The sequence below is a fragment of the Drosophila teissieri genome, chromosome 3L (assembly GCF_016746235.2).
Source record: "Drosophila teissieri strain GT53w chromosome 3L, Prin_Dtei_1.1, whole genome shotgun sequence".
Taxonomy (NCBI): domain Eukaryota; kingdom Metazoa; phylum Arthropoda; class Insecta; order Diptera; family Drosophilidae; genus Drosophila; species Drosophila teissieri.
The window spans coordinates 24,339,473-24,363,908 of record NC_053031.1 but is presented as its reverse complement, the minus strand read 5'-3'; the positions used below and the strand labels follow the sequence as shown (position 1 = coordinate 24,363,908).

The window sequence follows — 24,436 nt, the reverse complement described above, 5'->3', positions numbered from 1 at the left end:
CAATCAAACTCCAAAAAGCTCCACAGCTTCCGCTTGGAGACCAAACCATGGTCAACTTATTGCGCTTCAATCAAACTGCATCGGTCAGCAAAATTGAATATCACAATACAGAGAAATAATTTCGGCATCAAGCTTTTATTCTAAAAGTAATTGAAAGTTCAAGAAGTTTCCAAAGAAAAGCTTCTGACCGGGGTTGATTGAATCAGGATTTAGAATCTAAGGGTCAGTCTGTTTCGGGATCGGATCGAGAACGATCACAGATAAAATCTTATAATGTGTCTTGTAATATTGTTTAAGTGAAAAAGTTGATCACCAATAAATTTTTTAAAATATTAAAATAAAATATTTTTTTAAAATAATTTTTTAACAACAATTTTAATAAACGCCCAACGTGGGGTGGTGTAATTTAAAAATTCTCAATAAATATTAACGATAATAAGTTAAATATAAAACGGAATTCGCGCCGCCAACAACCCATATTTTTAAATCAAAACATCCTCATTAGTCCAACGACATCAAACTACTGTGACAGTGATCGTGGAAAAACTTAATTGGAAATTTATTAATGCAATAATGTAATGTGCACACATATCGAATAAGCACTGTATCAAATCAGAACATTGGGAACAATCACATTGTAGCACTTTTGCAACAATGTTTATGTAAGACTTTTCAATTCCCAGGCATATCTTGAGTGCTCAGCAATCTGACCACACAATTCAGACCAGAAGTGCAGAGTCGGCATAATTAGCATGCGCGACTGCTCGATCTTTATGTGCACATGACTCTCTCAAACAGCGGCGCTCTCGCTGCCAAATTTAAGTACTCGTACATAAGAGCAAAGCAACGTCTCTGCCGACGGCCTCTCTGCCGGCGCAGACGGATTGCATTTGGCTAGTTTGGCCTTTTCAAGACCAAGTACAAGTCAGTCTTTAACAAGTCTTAAATGAGTCTTCAATGAATCTTCAGTCTTTATTAATCTTGAATCTCTCTTCAATAAATGAATTACTATTATTACACAACTTAAAAATGAAATACAATTATTACAATAATCCAATTAAGAAGTTAAAAAAAGGGTGGACTGAATACGCAATACACATTACAAGAACACAATACTAAACAGAACTCAACAAAAACAGAACTCAACAACAAAAAAAAGTAAAACCAAACCAAAAACTATAACCAAAATATTCAAAAAATATAATAAAAAATCAATACCAAGAAGGAAGTAAGAGTAGAGAGCCATCCCCCGCCACAGCTAAATACAAAAAATTTTTGAAGGAAGACCCCAACAGAAAATAAACAGGACAACTAAACTGAAGGAAGAATACAACGGAAAGTATCGTGAGCAGAATAAAATAATATTAGGTCTTTAAAAAAATTAATAAAACAAGATCAGGATATAGGGAATACTATAAAATCTAAAAAAAAAAATTTTAAAAACCATTAATATAAGAAAACAATCTAGAAAAGTTAATAAAATGTTTTGAAGATTTATATTTAACAATGGCAACCGGAGGTTCAGCACCAATCCTCTCTGCGGGCGGGATATCCAACGCCAGCAATCAGACGATGGAATTAATTAACCGATTAATAAGTGTACAATTGAGTGAAGTGACCAGAAAAATTGAAGGGATAGATGGGCAGATAATCGCTAGCAAAAATGTAGTGGAAGATTATAAAATCCAAACAATCGACCCAACTATAAAATGTGAAACTACCCTAGAGGTTGATAAATCGTTACAGGGGAAATAACACAATATGTAGGCTGGAGAGAAGCGGCAGAAACTGCCATGAGTCTATACAAAATTCGAAGCAAACAATATTTTATCGCTTTAACAATTCAACGTAATAAAATCATGGGAGCACATGATGCTCTAACTAACCATGGTACAGTTTTAAACTTTCAAGCAATTCTTTCCTGATTGGATTTTATTTATAACGATAAAAGACCAATCCATATTCTCGAATCAGAATTCAGCATCCTTAAGCAGGGACGTATGACCATTACAGAATTCTTCAACGAGGTAAACAAGAAAATGACATTACTGATAAATAAAACCATAATGACATATGGAAAAGACAGCGAAATAACCAAAGAAACGAATAAAACAATTAGGAGCAACGCTCTTAGAATTTTTATTTCTGGATTGAACGGTTCAATCTCAGAAACACTATTTTCTCTAAACCCACCAGACTTGCCAAACGCTTTGGCAAAGTGTCAATAATTAGAGTCTAACAACTTTCGAGCCCAATTTGCAAATAGGTATTATGGATTTAGGAATGAAAATAAAGGTCAGGGAAATAACTTAAGATTTAATACAGTAAATTCCAGACAGAATAATAATAATAATAACAATAATAATAATAACAGAATGAATAATAATTGGAATAACAACCAGAATAATATTTGGGCGCAAAACGGGAACTTTGGGCAAAATAATAATTGGAATTCAAATAACAATTCTAAGGTACAACCCCCACCAGAACCAATGGAAGTCGAAAGTTTCATAAAGTATCAAAATCGTCCGAATAATAATTACTATCGTCCGAGAAATAATTACAACAGGGGGTATAATAATAACAGACAGAATTATAATAATTTTCCACAAAGATATAATTATAATCAAAACCAAGCACAAAAAATTGAACCACAAATCCCATTAAAAAGGGAAGCAACTGGGACAGTAAGTCAACCAGCCCAGAAAGGTATGAGAATAAATAACATTGATGAGGATCAAAGTCCTACAGGGGAATGTCTCATATAACAAGAATAGACAAAAATACAAAAAAACAACTAAAAATATTAATTGACACAGGAGCCTCTTCTTGCTATATCAAAAGGGGAATTTATAAAAATAAAAAAGAATTACCAATTTACAAGAGAGTATCAACAGTTCATGGATACTCAATTATAAAATATTACCATATACTCGTATACTAACAATATTTGAGGCGAAACATATATTTTATGAAATAGAAGGTTTAGAATCCGACTTATTAATTGGGTACAATCTATTAAGGAAAATTGGAGCTAAAATAGATGTAGAAAAAGGTATTCTGGAATATAATGGAAAAAAGGAAAAAAAAGGAAAATGGAAGGAAGAGAAAAACGATCTGTGTTTCATTGGAGAAAATAATACTCTTCCATTAAAGGAATATATTGTAAAAAAATACTTTAGCGATCAAATAGAATATAAAACTGAATAAGTTATTGCAGAAAGAAGTAATTATAGCTGGAGATCTTATAATCTCGAGCACGCCAACGATGTTATCTCCGTCAAATTACAATTGAAAAGTTTGGGATCAAAAAATCCTGAACACGCCGACGATGTTATTTCCGTCAAATTACTATCGAACAGCTTGGGATCAAAAAATCCTGATCACTCCATTTGGGTTAACAAACGCCCCTACAATATTTCAAAGAGCAATGGACGATATATTAAGAGAACAAGTCGGAAAAACTTGTCATGTTTATATGGATGACATAATAATCTTTTCAACTACAAACAAGAGAGAACGCTATAGTCGAGCTCCCCGACTATCTGATACCCGTTACTCAGCTAGTGGAAGTGTGAAGAAGAGTCTTCATCACTGACAGTTTTTGACGGTTTGTGGGCGTTTGAGTGGGCGTGGCAAAAAGTTTTTTAGCAAATCGATAAAAATTTACGAGACTAATACACAAATGAAAAAATATTAAAACATTTTTTTAAAGTGTGGGCGTGGCAGTTTTATGCGGTTTGTGGGCGTTAGAGTGGGCGTGGCAAGAAGTTTTTTGGCAAATCGATAGAAATTTACAAGTCTAATACAAAAATGAAAAAATATTAAAACATTTTTCAAAAGTGTGGGCGTGGCAGTTTTGGGCGGTTTGTGGGCGTTAGAGGGGGCGTGGCAACATGAATCGACAATCTTGCGCTGCGTCTATATCTCTGGAGTCTGTATGCTTATTCTTAACTTTCTAGCTTTAATAGTTCCTGAGATCTCGACGTTCATACGTTTAAAAGTATGCAACAGGGAGAACGAAGCGTTTCCGACCATATAAAGTATATATATTCTTGATCAGGATCAATAGCCGAGTCGATCTAACCATGTCCGTCTGTCCGTCCGTCTGTCCGTCTGTGCGTCTGTCCGTCTGTCTGTCTGTCCGTCCGTATGAACGTCGAGATCTCAGGAACTATAAAAGCTAGAAAGTTAAGACTCAGCATGCAGACTCCAGAGACATAGAAGCAGCGCAAGTTTGTCGATTCATGTTGCCACGCCCACTCTAACGCCCACAAACCGCCTGAAACTGCCACACCCACACTTTTGAAAAATGTTTGGATATTTTTTTATTTTTGTGTTAATCTTCTTAATTTCTATCGGTTTGCCAAAAAACTTCTTGCCACGCCCACTCTAACGCCCACAAACCGCCCAAAGCTGCCACTTCCACACTTTAGAAAAATGTTTTGATATTTTTTCATTTTTGCATTAGTCTTGTAAAATTATATCGCTTTGCCAAAAAACTTTTGGCAAATATTCCAAAATGTTTGGATATTTTTTTATTTTTGTGTTAATCTTCTTAATTTCTATCGGTTTGCCAAAAAACTTCTTGCCACGCCCACTCTAACGCCCACAAACCGCCCAAAGCTGCCACTTCCACATTTTAGAAAAATGTTTTGATATTTTTTCATTAGTCTTGTAAAATTCTATCGCTTTGCCAAAAAACTTTTTGCCACGCCCACTTTAAGGCCCACAAACCGCAAAAACTGTCAGTGTTGAAGACTCTCCTGCGCACTTTCACCATCTGAGTAACGGGTATCAGATAGTCGGGGAACTCGACTATAGCGTTCTCTCTTGTTTTGAAAATGTAATACAAGAGACCCGTAAGCCGTTAAATCAGTTTCAACAACAACTGTAATTAACAACGGGGGTATACAATACATGAATCATTGAAAGTTTTTGACAAGACACGACATATAATCGAATATGATACGCCAGAAAATTTAATAACAATATTAAGAGAATATCTACCACCAAACATAACGGTAGGAATTCATTGCACTTTAGAAGATCTTTATCATATTCGATTACCTTTAAAAAATAATTTTACTAACAAATTTCTTTTTACTAAAATATTTCTACAAGACGTTGAAAATAATGAAGATAAGGCGATTATAATAGAAGAAACACATTGTCGAGCTCATAGAGAACTAGACGAAAATTACAAACAAATCAATAGATTATATTATTGGCCAAATTTACTTACCAAATTAAGTGAATACATTAAAAATTGTACAATTTGCAACGAAAATAAATATAACAGGCATCCAATTAAAATTCCTATTGGGGAAGCTCCTATCCCAACTAAAGAGGGAGAAAATTTACACATCGATATTTATTACGCGCAGAATCCTTTTTTCTTAACTTGTATTGACGCATATTCAAAATTCCTAGTAGTAAATGAAATTCAAAGTAAACTAAACATCGAGAATCAAGTAATGGAATTACTTCAACAATTTCCCCACGCCAAAGTAATTATGACCGATAATGAACCGAGCTTTACCTCTGCTCAATTTAAATCCTTTGCACAAAGATGTGGTTTAACTCTACATTTCGCAGACCCCAGACACAGTACCTCGAACGGACAAATTGAAAGGGCAAATTCAACATTAACAGAATTAGCTCGTTGCATAAAGGAAGAATTTAATCTCATTGACTATTCTAAAATAATTATTAGAGCCGCAAAAGAATTCAATCAGAGCATTCATTCTACAACAAACCAAAAACCTTTTGATATTCTCTATAATAAAATTGAACACAAAAACAAACATTCCAAACATTCTAAAGAACACTCAGGAAAAAATGTTAGAAACACATAATGAAGGTCGTAAAGAAAAGAATATCATATAGGACAAGTTATTTATGAAAAGAAACATGGGGAATAAAAATAAGCTAAAAAGAAGATATAAAAACAGATTGTTAAGGAAAACCTACCTAACAAATTAGTAATCAATAGTAGAAACAAAACTATTCACAAAGACAATATTAAGTTTTAACAAATATTATATTTCTTTTAAATTTACAGACAATGCACTTCATGTTACTTATAATACCATTCGTGATGATACCCACTTCAGAAATAATTGATTACTCCAATCACGAATTTTTCCTGTTCAAAGACAAAAAGGATGTTCTTACTTATCTATAGCGATTTATTCCACGTAACCAATTTAAGTTTTTATAAAGAAATAATCAATGTTGACTTAGAATGTTATCGAACTAATTTTATCACAGTTAATATCATCTAGATCCAAAAGGGGAATTAATGAATTAGGCACCGTGTGGAAGTGGTTAGCTGGAACTCCGGATCATTATGACTTCGTCAAAATTCAAAATACAATCAATGACTTAATAGAAAATAATAACAAACACATTATTAATTATTATTAATTATTATTAATTCCAAATTGTTTAAAGAAATAGAATCTCTTTCTGATGATTTTAAACATGTTTTTATTGACCAAGATTTACCATTAAGAAAAAATCGCCTAAAACCTTTTAACATTTGACCTTCCAAAATGACACATTAGCTAAAATTGATGTCTTGAATACTAAAATTTTAAACCATGAAAAATAAAAGAAATATTAAGTCACGAAATAAGACCTGTAATTATTGCAGACCTAATGGATATCTCTTTGTTCAAAATCGTATTACATAAAGAACTCTTAATAATTTATGTAAAATACCCTATAGTTTAAAACAGATGCGAAATATACTATGCTAGAGCGATTTCCAAAGGCGATGGAATAAGCAATTAAGTGGCAAAATGTGACAATACATATTATGAAATGTCTACATTTAAGACCGAACTTTTTAACAATTACTGTACTATAAGTAAGGAAAAACCTGTTTTACCAAATTATTAAATGGAGAAAAATCCACTTGTAAGAAAATAAGGGAAAAAAACAAGAGAGAACGCTATAGTCGAGTTCCCCGACTATCTGATACCCGTTACTCAGCAATTCGAAGTGCGAAGGAGAGTCTTCGCACATACAGTTTTTGGCGGTTTTGTGGGCGCTCGAGTGGGCGTGGCAAAAAGTTTTTTGGCAAATCGATAGAAATTTACAAGACTAATACAAAAATGAAAAAATATCGAAACATTTTTCAAAAGTGTGGACATGGCAGTTTTGGGCGGTTTGTGGGCGTTAGAGTGGGCAACATGAATCGACAAACTTGCGCTGCGTCTATGTCTCTGGAGTCTGTATGATTAGTCTCAACTTTCTAGATTTTGTAGTTCCTGAGATCTCAGCGTTCATACGGACGGACAGACAGACGGACAGACGGACATGGTCATATCGACTCGGCTATTGATCCTAATGAAGAATATATATACTTTATATGGTCGTAAACGCTTCCTTCTGCCTGTTACATACTTTTCAACGAATCTAGTATACCATTTTACTCTACGAGTAACGGGTATAAAAATTGCCTCTATGCTTCTAGAATCTGTATTCTTAATCTACTAGCTTTTATAGTTCCTGAATCTCGACGTTCATACGGACGAATAGGCGGACATGGCCAGATCGACTCGGCTATTGATCTTGATCAAGAATATATATAGACTCTATATGGTAGAAAACGCTGCCTTCTACCTGTTACATATTTTTCAACGAATCTAGTATACCCTTTTACTCTACGAGTAACGGGTATAAATATTAAAATATTTTTTAAAAGTGTGGGCGTGGCAGTTTTGGCCGTTTTATGGGCGTTAGAGTGGGAGTGGGAATATGGATCAAAAACTTGCGCTGCGTCTATATCTCTGGAGTCTTCACGCTTAGTCTCAACTTTCTAGCTTTTTTAATTCCTGAGATCTTGACGTTCATACAGATGGGCAGACAGACGGAAGAACAGAAGGACATGGCCAGATCGACTCGGCTATTGATCCTGCTCAAGAATGGTCGGAAAAGCTTCCTTCTGCCTGTTACATACTTTTCAACGAATCTAGTATACCCTTCTACTCTACGAGTAACGGGTATAAATATTAGTATGAAAATGCTCTTAAATTTTTTTGTAATATGTAATTGTGAGATTAACGGGCAATATTTGAGTTATTAAAGTTATTTACCTTACAGCTGGAACTTCGAGAATGTCCCATTCCACAGACATATAAAATTCAGATAAGTCCACACCCACAGCAACAACGTTGCTGCCCTGTTGTTCATCCATATGCCTCAAATCAACCTGCAATAAATTATAGTATTAAACATTTTTTAGATGTGTGTATATGCATTTATGTTTGAAATGTATTTATATACTTAGTAATACAAATAAAAAAATATATATATATTTATTGGTGTATAGTTTTAATCAAAAAAGGGGCTAAAAAAATAAGCTTGCTACATACGATAATTTATACGACATGCTATAAATACTTATTCAGGAATATTGTAAGAACTTGTATTGCTTATAAAATTATAATATATTTTTGTTAAATTGAGTTGTTTTGATCAAAATAATAAAAAAATATAAAAAATTATAATTAAATTAAATTATTATATTCAATTGTACGTAGTTAGCAATTGACATGTGGCGTAATTAAAGCGAAACATAAACATAACTTTTTTATCGTTAAATACGCCGAGTACAAGTGGAACTTTTTTTTTGAAAACGGAGGAGCTTGCGGTTTTTTTAATATCAAAAAACTAGCACTTGTTTTCAATGCGGCTTATATTACAAATACTGCAACGAAGTGCTACATGACAATACCTAAACTATAATAAACTTATTTGATCTATTTAAAATATCATATATCTTAGATACGATGGCTGTAATGCTCCAACTATCAATTGAGAAAATATTTAACACAAACGAGAGAAGACGCGAAGTTGATTTTCTTGACTATGATCTCTGTTACTTAGCAAGTAAGACTGCTAGAAAGGAATTCCAACATTTCGTTGGACCGAAACAGTAAACAGTAAAAGAAAAATAAACATTTTTCAACATTTGCGATCTTGGCAACATATATAAACTATAAGTTTTAGGTTAGGTAAGCAGATTCTAGTGAGCCTACGCCGGGCAAGATTGGTTTCAGCCCACTGAAACCCCAAAACTGTCCTGACCACGCTTTTAAAAAATGGTTTGGTTTTTTTTTATTATTTGTCCTGCCAATTTCTATCGGTATACCAAAATCATTTTGTTTACGTCCCTTCTAACGCACGCACATCGTCCAAAAACTTTTTGCCATGCCCACAAACCTCGCAAAACTTACAAGCCCACACATTTGAAAAATGTTTTTATATTTTTTTATATGACACACTGACGCCCACAGACCGCCCAAAACTGTCATTCGAAAACGTTTGAGAAGTATGTTATACTTATGTAGAAGGAAGCGTTACCCGGAATATAAAGTAAATATTTTCTTGAGCCTATCTGGTCCGTCCGTCTGTCCGTTCAACGCCCACTGTTGTTAAATTTTCTTTATAAGTCTTGTTAATTTCAAACGATTTGCCCAAACAAAATTGTTGCAGTGCACGCAGTGTTAAGTTTACCAAGCATTGGCTGCAAGGCATTCGACTCAGGCCTTGTTTTTTATATACGGTTTCTATACTAAAATTTATTTATTTTACAGTGGGCCTTATTTATAAAACTATACTAATCAGTATTATTAAATTCATATACTATTAAAACTTAATATAAAGGGCACAGTGTTTTTAAGAAATGATAGACAGGCAATTATGTTGTCGGGTGCATAGCAATCCAACCTTTAGAAGGGTGATAAACTTTGGTATTTGTAGTTCAAAGGGTTTTAAAGCCAGTTTCGATTAGTATGTAAAAGTATGTAACAGACAGAAGGGAGCGTTTTCGACCATATAAAGTATATATATTCTTAACCAGGATCAATAACCGAGTCAATCTGGCCTTGTGCGTCTGTCTGTCAGTCCGTATGAATGTCGAGATCTCAGGAACTATAGAAGCTTTTTTTGAAAATGGATTTGAAATCTTTGAATATGTCCTGTATATTTCTGTCGTCTTGCCAAAAAACTTTTTGACATGCCCACAAACCGCGCAAACTGTCATGCCCACACATTTGAAAAATGTTTATATATTTTTTTATATGGCACAGTAACGCCCACAAACCGCCCAAAACTGTCACTCGAAAACGTTTGAAAAATTGTTAATTTTATTTTATATTATATTATATTTTCCGCAATTGTTACTTCCACTAGCTGAGAATAGCTTTCACTCTCGTTTTATTCTGTATGCCATCTGTGGTATAAATATTGAGTAAAGGGGGCTAAGTTGTATCAGAGTTTAATACATTCTTGAACTTTTTTTTATATTTTGAAATGATTTTCATTAATATTTTATTTATAATAGAGTTTTGTAAGATAACGTTGTTTGGATTTCGTGAATTAATTTCTTTTTCTGAATAGTAAAATATTTGACACCACGTTCAAATTGGTAGTTGGTGTGGAGGGTGGGAGTTTGTCACTCAAAGTTTATATTATAAGTCATATTCTATTTTAGTTAAGCAACAACTTTTTACAATTTGGACTAGACTGTTTATACTTATAGTTGGACATACAATTTAATAAATTTAATGATTTGAACAATTATAATTTCATACATTATATGTGTGAGTTCCAATTGTTGAACGATTTTTTTATTTTTCATAGGCTTGTAACTATTTTGCATTGCCCATTTCTTTTTCTTCATTTCTTAATTAATATACTGATTTTTTTGAAATGTTGTTGTGTAGATCTTTTAGTGTTGGGTGAGTCTGATTCGTTTTTACTCGGATTTTTCGACTTGTCGTAAATTTTGTTACGTATTGTAACGAACTGCTTTTCCCCGTTCTGCTTCGAATTCCAGCGACTAGCTCATAGAGTTCGTTTGTTTCTCTTAAAAAATTTTGTTTTGAGACAGGGTTTCAGATTTACGTCAGCTTTTTTAAGGCGATACCGATATGGACTTCGACTTCTCGCCGTCGCTGTGCGGCGTCGTCCCACGGCGTCTTTGTTCTACGTCGTCCTCAACAACGCAACCCTTGGCGGTTTAATAGAGGCCTTTTAACGTTTTTTAAAAGATAGGTGTTGGTGTGTGGGCTCACCATTGCTGCCCATTGCAGCCCATTGCCCATTGCTGGGAAATTTGACCCCCTTTTCTGGCCAAAACCCATTTCCTGAAAGTCGGAATATTACAATAATATTAAATATACGCATTCATAATTGACAAATCTATAGTGCTGCATACTAGAAACTTTAATAGATGGCGCCACAACAAAGAAATCAGCTGTTAAAAACAGCTGTTGCGCGTACAAAAAACAACAATTTGCTACGTTAAGTTTTTCTTCCGTTACAAAAGTTCTAATATCTTTGGAACCAAAGCAATAATTTCAATTCTGTAAAAAGTATTTTAATCAGTGGGTTTTCTATTAAGTGTTTGCCACCCTCAAAAGCATTTTTTTTATAATGACCTAACTTTGAGTAGAGATTTAAAGTGAGTCCAGCAGAGTCCATCAATGAAATGTACCTCATGCTTATTTAATTCTTGTTCAGATTATTATAATTTAGAATCACAATATTTACGTTTTTGGGAGAAATTATAGATTTTAGGACTTAACCTTACTTTTCCAAATTCAGAGTAATCTCATGTTAAACGGAAGTTAAACAAGGCGGTTGCTGAATTGTTTTGTTATTTTTATTATTATTATTTTTGTTAACTTCTGTCAAATAATTTAGTATACAAACCCTATCACAAAATCAGTTGTTTTTGCTAAGATTAGAAACAGCATACGAAATTAGAGAAAGGCTTTACGAAAATAAGTAATATAAATATAAGGGACGGTGCCACGCCCAAAGTTTTTGGGGTACGTATAGATATGGTCTAGTGCAAATTAATGAAAAAGAAATAAATATCTTTTTTCGTTCTGGAGTTATAAACTACAAAAAATAGAAGGGGTGGTGCCACGCTCACAATTTTTGGTACCATTAAAGATATGGACTAGTGTAACCTCATACAAAAAAACACAAACTAAATATATCTCTTCGTTCTGAAGTTATTAACTTAGGCCAGAAAAAATGGTCAATTTCCCATAGTGCATTGTTTAAAATCTGTTAAAACTGTAGTTCTTGTTAATAAAAAATTTCCCTACAATGTTTTCTCTTTTATTGTTTTATGGTGTTCGCCATAATTCAGCTGTTGAAAACACTGGAGACTTTATTGCTGGAATCATTAAAGTGTTGACATGCCGACACCGCCTACTACTAAGAATGAACATGTCAGCATTGACTGGGATAGGGATCTTTGGCGTATTCATTACTCGGGCTTGTATGGGGGCATTTAATTTAGGGTTCAAAGGTCTCTTTAATCTGGCCGACTGTAATGAACATATTTATTATACTAATAAGCCAAAAATTTGAGAAATCGTTAGGCAAACGATTTTTCTGTATGTCTTTAATAAGTAAGGATAATACATCATTATTATTATTAAAAATACCATTGATGATTCATTGGATTATATTTATGCCTAATTAAATGAGCTGGCTGTTTTCGAGACTGCTGTAAAATGTCCCGGTTCTAGAGGTCTGCTTGCTGGTGTATGTCTTGTTATACTCCTTACTCGTAGAGTAAAAGGGATAAAGTACTAGATTCGTTGAAAATTATTTAACAGGCCAAAGGAAGAGTTTCCGACCATATAAAGTGTATTATTGTTGATCAGGATCATTATAGCCAATTCGATACGTCCATCGTCCGTCCGTCTGCCGTCCGTATAAACGTCGAGATCTCAGGAACTATAAAAGCTAGAAAGTTACTAAGCAAGCAGACTCCAGAGACATAGACGCAGCGCAGGTTTGTTGACCCATGTTGCCACACCTACTCTTACGCCTACAAACTGCCACGCTCATACTTTTGAGAAATGTTTTAAATTTTTTGTTAGTGTTTTAATTTTTTATCGATTTGCGAAATACTTTTTGTCACGCCCACTCTAACGCCCACAAAGCGCAAAATCTGTCAGTGTGGAAGTCTCTCCTTCGCACTTCCACTAGCTGAGTAACGGGAATCAGATAGTCGGGGAACTCGACCATAGCGTCGACTATTTTTATCCCTTCTTACCTTGATACGTTTAATGAGTGTGCCAAGGGTATTAAGTATGCCTTGAGATGGAGATTGTGACATCACTTACTACAACTTTATTTAGTTTCGCTGCGCCTTTAAAACAGTACTCATTGAAATAACTATACTACCTTGAGCGTATTTTACGTATACGTTTCTTAACAGTTTTTGTACTATTTATTGGGGTTTGGGTGGGCGAGGCACAACCTGGATACTGATCCGAGTCAAGATCTGGTATACCCTGTTATATACTGTTAACTGACTATTGAAACACCCTGTGGTAGTGATTTTGTAATTTTTAATATACCAATCAGCATTAATATTAAAAAAATCGGTTCCTAAAAATAAAGTAAAAAATATATGATAGTTGTAGTGTTCGAGCAGTGTATATAGGTTAATAGGCTATTTTAAAAACCAGCATGCATTAAAACGAACAAAATTATAAAAAGGTGATAGAGGCACTATTACTTACTATTACTATTACTATTAAAATAATGCAGGCTATAGTGCAATAAAATATTTATTACCGAAGTCAAGTGGAAGTAAAATATAAATTTGATCCAAATTTCTGTTTTTTATTATTTACGTTTTATCTATAATTTTTTATGTTTGAAGTGGCAAAAATTTAATTGTTGGTTGGATATGCTATAACTAAACTGCTTGGTTCTAAAACTTAACACGTGTAAACTTAGAAGAAAGTTTTGTAACAGTTTAGTTATCTTTTATTTTGCCAAATAGTCGATTAAGAGCTTGGTGCTGGGGGAATGCATTGAAAATAGAACGATACCGTTTCCTGTAGCCAAGCGGACTATATTAATTTTACGATTATTTAATTTATTTAAAATAAATGAGAAATTTATGATCATATATCTTTTCTTGATCAGTATTACTAGGCGAGAAGATCTTATCATGTAAGTCGGTTATTTCAGGAACTATACAAGTTGGAAAGCGGAGATTAAGCATTCTTATTCTTGTGACTGCTACGCTGGAAAGTTTGTTTCAAATCCCTAGGAACTGTAACGCCCAAACTATTTTTTTTTATTTTGATACGTAAAAACATTTTGCCCACACTCACTCTAACGCCCATTAAACGTGAAAACTGTCACCCGCACACTTTTAAAAATGTTTACATATTTTTATACCCGTTACTCGTAGAGTAATAGGGTACACTAGATTCGTTGATAATTATGTAACAGGTTTGCGACCATATAAAGTACATATATATATTCTTGATTCGGATCAATAGCTGAGTCGAAATGGCCATGTCAGGAACTATAAAAGCTAAAAAGTTGAGATTCAGCTTGAAGACTTCAGAGATATAGACGCAGCGCAAGTTTGTTGCCACGCCAACCCTAACGCCCACAAACCGCCCAAAACTTCCATGCCCACACTTTTAAAAAATGTTTCGAAATGTTTTCACATTTTGTTAGTCTTGTAAATTTCTCTCGATTTGTCAAAAATCTTGTTGCCACGCCCACTCTAACGCCCAAAAACCTCCAAAAACAGTTAGTGTTGAAATTTCTCTTCACACTTTCACTAGCTGAGTAACGGGTATCGGATAGTCCGGGAACATATAGCGTTCTCTCTTGTTTCGTTTCATTACTTGAATAGTTGAATAGTGTTATGTCAATAAATTCGTTGGGTTTGATAATTTATTTGCAATTCTTTGTGTTCGCTAAAACATATATTTGCGAATATACTTTCTTGTTTGTATGTATAAAATGTTCGTTACTTGTAGAGAAAAGGGGATAGTATATTAGATTTGTTTAAAAGTATGCGAGTATAAGCCATTACGGGTTTCATAAAGACTATGATTAACGACGATCAATGGGAGATGAGTTGAGTTCGTGACCTTGAAGAGACCTGGCTTAGAGTTTGTTTAGCGCTCCACAGAGGAGGCCTGGTGAGTCGTCGACCAGCTCCTTGTCTGAAGACAACATAGATTTACGATAGATAGATTAAGAAAGATTTACAATTGTTACGATCGATTTTCTAACTTGTTCCCGGCCCGTTCTTGGAGTGCCGCTCAACTGAATACGTGAGATAAACCTACCTTACATTTTTCCAGAATGTCAAATAGCTCGAGTGGCCGCCGCTTCCCTGACATCAACATTATCGAAAACATTTGGGGACTTTTGTCAAGGAGAGTATAGGAAGGGGTAAGATAATTTAGTAACCCTGGTACTTGAAGCAAAGCATGGTCAAAAATTTCACTGAGTGAAATTAAACGAGAGAACGAGATTCCATATAGTTGGAAACCGTTTCCCGTTACTCATCTAGTGGAAGTGTGAAGGAGAAATTGCAATTCTTCAAGCGAATTGTAGGAGTCCATGAATCAGTATTCGGAGTGGGGCAGATCCAATGCTAAGGCTGCCGTTATTTATAATAGTATTATAGATGTGGCTAGCAAATTCGATACAAACCTTTGGTGGAAGTGATGTTTGATGCGATTTCTAATAAGAATACCGGTTCTGCCGTGGACTGTACTATCTGGCTGCTATTTTGGATGATGTACTGTTAACAACATGACCTGAATGTGATTTTCGTTCAATAATCGGGTTACTTCAGGTTCATGCCGCTTTTGCAAAGAAAATTTCCTGTATCGTTTGTGATTTTAAATAAATAGTTTGTAAGTGCTGGACACGACTTCTTTGTAGGGCCTACCTTGTTGGATGCCGCCATAAACGTTAAGCAGGTCACATGAAGTAAGTCTAAAAAGTTTTTTGTGTATTTCAATATAGTTGGTGGGTGCTCCGAGGTGAGCTTCATTCTCGATTTGCAGGTGGGTTTTTTTTAAACTTCGGAATTGGCCATCGTTGTTTAATCCTTCTTATTTGTTTTTTCAAAGACTAGTCCTCTCCTGATGGAGGCTGGATTGCCTAATTAGTCAAGGGAAACCAGGTGAAACGGGTAATAGTGGACTCTGACCCCTGCCAATTGTTAAAACAAATTATAAAATAAAAAACAAGTTTCAATATTTTCAAAAGTGTGAACGTGACAGTTTTGGTCACCTTGTGGACGTTTTCAGTGGGCAATCTTGCCATAAATTCAGAACAACGCACCCTAAAAACAAGGCTACGCACCATGATCATTTTTTCATTTCTTAACTAAAGTTCGATTTTCTAAAAATTCGGTCAATTTTTTTCGTTGGCACCTGTCCTAAAATCAAGGGCGAATTGCCATGTATTTGATCCCAATACTTTTCTAAATCGACGGGTAATTTGCCTTAAAACTAAGAATATTCAGCCATAAATAAAAGTAAAGAAAAAATTAAAGAGAGAACTTTCGGGAATATTATTTGTGCAGTAATTGCTGTCATGACATTGCTTGTCAGTACATTACAGCAGACATGAAGGATCTTTTAATGAAAATGGGAGGCAAAGCCTTCCTTAACATATTTTCTGGTAAGTACATGTAATCTTAAAATTTGGTGTATATCAATACGTAAATAATAAAAAGGTTAAGGTTAGTTATGTAAGGATAATCGGAAGTTACATATGTAATTATACTTATACTTCTACATATTTTATTTATAAAATTATTATTATAACATAAAAGAAAAACAAATACATCTCATAAAAATACAAAAACAAAAATGCATAATTTTATTTGGGAATAATTTAGAAAATATATTTTAGTATTCAAACAAGATAGAACGCTATAGTCGGGTTCCCCGACTATCTGATACCCGTTACTCGTTTTTGGCGGTTTGTGGGCGTGGCAAAAAGATTTTTGGTATATAGAGTTAAATTTACAAGACGAACAAAAATGTGAAAAAATTTCACAACTTTTTTCAAAAGTATGTCTCTGGATTCTGTATGCTTATTCTCAACTTTCTAGCTTTTATAGTTTCTGAGGTCTCGACGTTCATACGGACAGACAGACAGACATGGCCAGATCGACTCGGCTATTGATCCTGATCAAGAATATATATACTTTATATGGTCGGAAACGCTTCCTTCTGCCTGTTACATACTTTTCAACGAATCTAGTATACCCTTTTACTCTACGAGTAACGGGTATAATAAATTTAAATTTTACCCTGACTTAAGGCAATTTTTACAAATTTTTTTAAAAATGGCTTTTTAATTTAGAAAAGTGCACCTCTAATCACTCTAATCACATCTAAATCACCCCTAAATGCAATTAAAATCGCCATACATTTCAGAAAATTGTGTGCTAATTCAAAGTCTACTACCCTTAAACAAGAAAAAATGACCCTAGAATTAAGAAAGACTCGCCCTATTTTTAGGCCAAATCACCATAAAATTAAGAAAATTTGTCTTAACTCAAGAAAATTTACCATAAAAATAAGCAAAATTATGCTAAATTTTTAGGGTTAATTTTTTTTAAAATTGGCAAAATGGTAATGGCTTCTTTTTTAGAGCGTTTTTCTGATTGTACATGCGAAAAGTGTGATTCTTAGGGCGATTTTGGGTAAGCATTTCTATGAGTGTACTTTTCAACGAATCAAGTTCACCTTTTTTACTCTACGAGTGACGAGTATAATAAATAAAGTTACTACTTACACATGCATTATTCAGCAATCACATCTGGATTACGACACAAAAATTCGTGTGTTTTTCGGCCTGACTCGTCTATAATATAGTCGAAAAAATAGAAAATCGGAAATGCCTGACAACATTTTAAGGAAAGCCTGTCAAGTGGACGCAAAATAGAATAAAACCAAGGGTTCTGAGCTCATCGTAATCCAGTTAAAAGGAATGATTCATTATTTCGCTTTTCTCTGTCAGACAAACGCATTTAAAGGAAAGTGAAATCAAAGTGTTTGGCTACAATGGTATAAGCAACTCCGATCCATCTACTTAGATCAATCGATCGATTCCTTGTCAAATTAATACACATTATCGGCTACGTAAATCGAATTATAGTACTAACGCAAAGTCTATCTCGCGACAAGACCTTCCCTTGCCTCAGGGAATCTGTCGCATTAATTTAAATTTTTTACGTAACACAGTATTATTTTAGGTACTTGTATTATTTACTGCACTTTTATTTACTTTGACTAGTTCTCAGAAAATCTTAAGCTAAAAGCACATGAAGAAATAACTTAAATAACGTCAAGAAAATAAAAAGGTGGTAAAAGAGACTAATAAAATATTAATTAATGTTGAAAAGAATGATTTTATAAAGGGTAAAAAAGGTTTCATAACCTTACCAGTTAAAGATTTATCTATTTAAAATGCAATATTACGCTTTCAGAACAACACGTCCGAAATTTTCTAAATAAATGTTCAAAATTATTTTTATTAGAATGAGTCGTGATTAAGTTCTATTGCAAGCAAATTAAGTTTATTTCGTGCATAAATTTGGTATATGTATATATAGTACATTAATTGCTTTCTATTACATCCACTGCCTTGTACAATAGTTCACCATGAATTCTGGCTTTTAATGTCGACCTGACTATTTCCTGGCTATTGAATCGTTTCAAAAGAATGCTCGTGTGCAGAGTGTTGTAAATGCATAATCTTCTGTGAGATGCACGGACTCAAACTATCAAACACTCACTTTAGAAAACCGAAGGCCGAGGATGTAGTTTCTCCTGGCTCCGACTTAAAATTCGATCAAATGTATTTCTTTTCGAGTTTCAGAGGAATCAATCAGCAGAGGATATAAATGAATGTCAGATCTAATCATTTTCATATGTATTAACATAAAGGCAATAGTTCATCTCGGGAGCTGTCAACCTGAATTGAAGTATGTAAAGGGTGTTTGTTTTGGAGGTATAGAACTTTAAATTGCAATAAAATGACGATGGATTAATCGATGGACATGAAATTGATTTATCTGAAAGATTATCTTGTCGCATTACATTTGATATATGATTTCTAAAATATGACAGCCAAGGCTGGTCCGGATGTAGTCCAATCTGGACGTCCAATTTTGGATGACTTTTTGTTTGTGTCCGTATATCCGGTTATGGTTATAAGCGTTAGTGGCAATGACTTTACATAGGCGGTCACTAAACGTGTCTTGTTGGGACCACATCTCGTGGACATACCATTGACTGTAACATTCTGGTCATCGTCGTTTTTGAAGAAGTATGGAACAAATATTCCACCAGCCCATAAAGCGCACCAATCAGGAAGTTTTTCTGGATGTAACGGTGTTTGATGAGTTTTGTTTGTTAACGTAGCCATTTAACCAGAAGTGCGCTTCACCGCTAAACAAAATTCGCTTATAAAAATCGGGAACGACTGCAATATCACTTTGTGCCCATTCAAGGAATATATGTACGCCTTGCTTGATGTTCGTTTGTCTTCAATTCTTGCACGCGTTGGATTTCGTAAGCACGTAAACCAAGATCCTTCCGCAATATCGTAATAAAGTGGATGGGCAAAGATCAAAATCCAGTGCTCGAAGGCGGATGGACTCATTCGGGTCTTCGTCAATGCCACCCTCTACAGCAGCAATAGCTTCTTCTGTACGTACAGTACGGCCTCTCTGTGGATATGAGTTATCAATAAGATAAAACGTGGTGCGAAATCGGTCCATGGTTACTCGAAATAACTGCTTTAATAGATGATTTTGTCGAGGACAAAATGAACATAGTGCGCGGTACGTGCGGAATACGGAACCATTATTTTCGAAATAAAATATCTCTATTTTCAAGCGTTGTTTAGGCGTGAGTCATTTAATGATGAATTGCCAAACTAAACTGCGAATAAATCACTTGATAGCTGTTAAATCGGATGCCATCTTGAACAGAATTATTTGTTTACATTTTTTTATACATTAATTTGAACTCAACGGAAAGTTTTTAAATTACTCTTTCATTATACACCACAAATAGGCACACTAAAGTTGACGACTTCTTTAATTATCTAATATATGTTTCTTAGCAAATCGAATAATTAAATTGTAGCATAAAAAAGTTACCGCCTGGTAATAAGCAACATACATGGTTATACCCGTTACTCGTAGAATAAAAAGGAACACTAGATTCGTTAAAAAGTATGTAACAGGCAGAAGGAAGCGTTTCCGACCATATAAAGTATATATATTCTTGATCAGGATCAGTAGTCGAGTCGATCTGGCCATGTCCGTACGTCTGTCCGCGTGTTTGTCCGTATGAACGTCGAGATCTCAGGAACTATAAAAGCTAGAAAGTTGAGATTAACCATGCAGACTACAGAGACATAGACGCACATAGACACTTTTGAAAAATGTTTTGATATTTTTAAAATTTTTCTATTAGTCTGGTAAATTTCTATCGATTTGCATAAAATTTTTTTAGTCTGGGAACTCGTCTATATCTTTATCTCTAGTTTTTATTTATATTATTTCTTCTGTTTATTAAAGTTTTAATATAAAGGTCGGCAGGCAAAAAAAGTAACTATATACATTTTAAAATAATGAGGCAACACATTTCTTCGCAGGAATATATATTTTTTTGGTTTATTGTATAAACACTTTTTAAACGTACATAATAGGAATAAAATGCGCATGCGTAAAACTTTTTCTTTAACTGTAGAAAAAAAAAGTCCAAGCAATTCCAAAGTTAAATAATAGATTAAATATAACATTAGTTTCAATGCGACTGTGAAAACAAATCTCTTGAATTTCAGCACCCAGCATACGATACTATTTTACTTAAAAAAGATGCAAATGCGATTTTTGATCGCTGTCGTTTTAAAAGCTCCTAAGCTAGGAAAATGAAAAAGATAATTTAAAATATTTAAGAAAGTGTACATTCGTGCTATTTGAGAGTGGCGATTCCATGCTCTTAAAATGTAAGATAAAGAATTGTGCATTATTTAAAATAGAACACTTCAATTCAATAAAGTTTTGTTTTCCTTAAAATAATCATAAAATAGATAATAGTGCAAGAGTGATCAGGCAGAAAGTAAATAATTTATATTGATGTAAACTCTTTAAAAACATTAATAAATAACATCAATAAAACAATTTTTTATTAGTTTCAGCACATATCATGCGATCCATTTCCTAAAACGACTAAAAATGTAAAACAAAAACAGTTCCAAACGTCTTAAAGTGAAATACAGTTTGAGTAGCACCTTAAAACCATCATAGGTCCAACTTCCTAATTTTAAGATGCAGGTTTGTACGTCATACGGAAAATATTCAACATCGATTGAACAAGAGGATTTATAGACGGCAGGAGGTTGCCATATGACCAATCCATTATTATAGACTATTGCTTTTGTCATAAGTGTCACTTCATAATGACCATCAGCACTGAAAAATATACATTTTAACACAACTCCTATTACCATATTAGACAAGCCAATAAATTTTTGCGCACAGTATTTAAAGGATATAGGTACAGTATATTATAAGTAATTTTAAGTACATGACAACAATATTATTTTAATAATAACTTATTTATTTAAAAGCTTATAACATACATATAATCTAATTTGGAAAATATTTAACTATTTTAAATATTTTTTAATTGTTTTAAATTTCAAGTAACTATAAACAGATATGAGTGCGTACTTACATTGCACATCATATGAAAATGTTAAGTATCTCTCACTTACAAAGGGTTCAAAACCTCTCCTCTGGATTGATAAACACTGTGAAACAAATTTTGTCGGATAGGTAATTAAATTCAAAAATTAATGTCATTTTAATAAAAGCAATTTGCCAAGAAAGATATTTTTAAGGGTTGTTAAAAGTTATCGTTATCGTCCTTGGTATAAGGGACAAACTAAGTTCTTTAAACAAATGTTTGTTCCTTTTAAAGCCTCTACTTTATAGAGGCAGCGATCACCAACGCAATCGCTTTAGTTTACCCTCTTCAAAGACCCTGCTCCGTTTTGAAGCGATCTTAAATAAGATTAGTAAAACTTCATAAGTTATCTCGAAAAAGTTATCACAAAAAAGTGAGAGTTTATTAGATTTGTTCAAAATGATTTATAAACAAATAAATTGAAGAGTTTCATATGTCTATCCGCATGAACGTCAAGATCTCGGAAACTATACGATCTTCAAAGTAGAAATTAAGCATACAGATTCTAGTTGTATTCTTTCTGCAAAATTTTTTTTAATGAATGCCACGCACTATCTAACACCACAAACCGCTCAAAACTGTCACGCCCAAACTTTCAATCGATATTTTACACTAACGCTCTCAAATTACAAAAACCTGTAGTGGAGACTTTTTCTAGGCAATAATTATTTTAGTAGTCTACTTCATATAATTTTCACTCTCTTTAGTTGAGTAACGGGTATCTGATATTCAAGTAATATCGATTAAAGCGTCCTTGATGTGTTGATGTGTTTGATGATGTTGGTTTTGTTAAAAATCAGTCCTAAACGCCACATTGGGACTTCACTCAGCTTAGGGTACAATGGGGCTTTATGTGACATTGATATTTGGTATGTAGAAGAAGATGGGGTGAACCGAGTTTTGCTTGAAATGACTTATAACATATTTTTGGTTTCTTTTGGGTTCCTCTTGGTCAGTCGTGAAATCTTTTCTAGGCTTTTTTATGTCGTGTTTAATAAGAAGTACGAATTTATTATCATAAGTAGATTTTTTGCAAACACATTAGAATAACAAGATGCGTAACGCCATACGATTTTTTTGTGCTGGCTCTAGAGCTGGCTCGAGGCTCTCTCGAAATTTTGTTCAATAGACAGAGAGCGGAGAGCTCTAGAGCTAGCAGCTCTCTTGTACGCTTATACCACTGTAAAATATAAGACAATGATTCTTAGGTGCTTATGTCCGCACTCCGTGCTCCAAGAAATCAATTTTGCAATAAACAGTTTCCATTTTTATTTATTTTATAAATATTAATTTATTACTATTTATTATGAAATATTTATTTTTTAAATGTAATTCTTAGTTTTAAATTACAGTAGTTATATTAATTATACCCGTTACTCGTAGAGTAAAAGGGTATACTAGATTCGTTGAAAAGTATGTAACAGGCAGAAGGAAGCGTTTCCGACCATATAAAGTATATATATTCTTGATCAGGATCAGTAGCCGAGTCGATCTGGCCATGTCCGTCTGTCCGTCCGTCTGTCTGTCCGTCTGTCCGTATGAACGTCGAGATCTCAGGAACAAGTTTGTCGATTCATGTTGCCACGCCCACTCTAACGCCCACAAACCGCCAAAAACTGCCACGCCCATACTTTTGAAAAAGGTTTTGATATTTTTTCATTTTTGTATAAGTCTTCTAAATTTCTATCGATTTGCCAAAAAACTTTTTGCCACGCCCGCTCTAACGTCCATAAGCCGCCCAAAGCTGCCAAGCCCACACTTTTTAAAAATGTTTTGATATTTTTTAACGCCCACAAACCGCCTAAAACTGTCAATGCTGAAGTCTCTCCTTCGCACTTCCACTAGCTGAGTAACGGGTATAAGATAGTCGGCGAAACTCGACTATAGCGTTCTCTTGTTTTACTTTCTAATTTCTTTTAATCCGCTTGCTTAAAGCTGACAATACGCAGGAACTCCTAGATTTCTTAAATTTTAGCTATATAACCGAAAACATATTTAATTGAAGTAGTTTTGTTGCATTGATAAAGTACGGAAATATAAGCGCGAATAGTAATTGCGTTAAGTAGTGATAATATAGGACCCCATTACAATTGTAACGGCCCCCCCGTGGTGTTCCCTGGGTACCGATAATTACACATTATTAGTTATTAAATATAAACATAAATATAAATATGTCAACGGTAGCTAACTCGAGTGGAAATTTTAACAAATGAATGTTGAAAATGAAAATTCTTTCGGCATCAATTTTTAAATAATATTTTTATATGATGATCATATCGAAAATGACCAAAACATTAATCCAATTCGTTCTTTTATCATTTCGTCCCGAAAATCGTCTTCTAGTTTTTATCGCAAAAAATATGTTGAACTTTTTCTTTCGCACTCCCACTAGCTGAGAAACGAGTGTCTGATAGCCGAGGAACTCGACTATAGCATTCTTTAACGTATTACACTGACAAGATGTTGAGATTGGGACATTTCAAGCACCGCAAAAGCGCACGCACTGTTGGGCAAAACCTTCGTATTGAGAATATGATTTTTAAAACAAAATAGGGTTTTATATTTTCTTAGGAGGACAGCATTAAAATCGACAATGATAATAAATAATCAATATTAATAAATTTGACTCACCCAAAAATTCTGCTCCACCGCCGAAAACGCTTTCCCGATGTCACTGCAAGGTTGGAGTTTTACAAACAAAACACAGAAAAAAAAAACCATACAAAATTCACCCATGACCACCAACTATATCACTTAAAACAAATGGCAAATTCTAAAAAAACCAAAATTACTGGAGGGAAACACTTGCCTCATCTTTACTACTTTTAACTATCACTTTT

The 24,436-nt window shown here is 33.9% G+C and overlaps 1 protein-coding gene across 4 annotated transcripts in view; it reads right to left on the bottom strand.

The window, feature by feature from the left end:
- LOC122616112 (acetylcholine receptor subunit alpha-like) overlaps positions 1–24,436 on the bottom strand; it is a 171,094-nt gene that overhangs the window by 50,969 nt on the left and 95,689 nt on the right. For 2 of the 4 annotated variants that reach the window (XM_043791414.1, XM_043791418.1), the window contains one exon: positions 8,106–8,221. In XM_043791414.1, coding sequence (XP_043647349.1) covers positions 8,106–8,221 — 116 coding nt within the window. Of the gene's footprint in view, positions 1–8,105; positions 8,222–13,166; positions 13,299–24,436 lie in introns of those variants that run through there. The other 2 variants (XM_043791416.1, XM_043791417.1) reach the window with 2 other exon arrangements.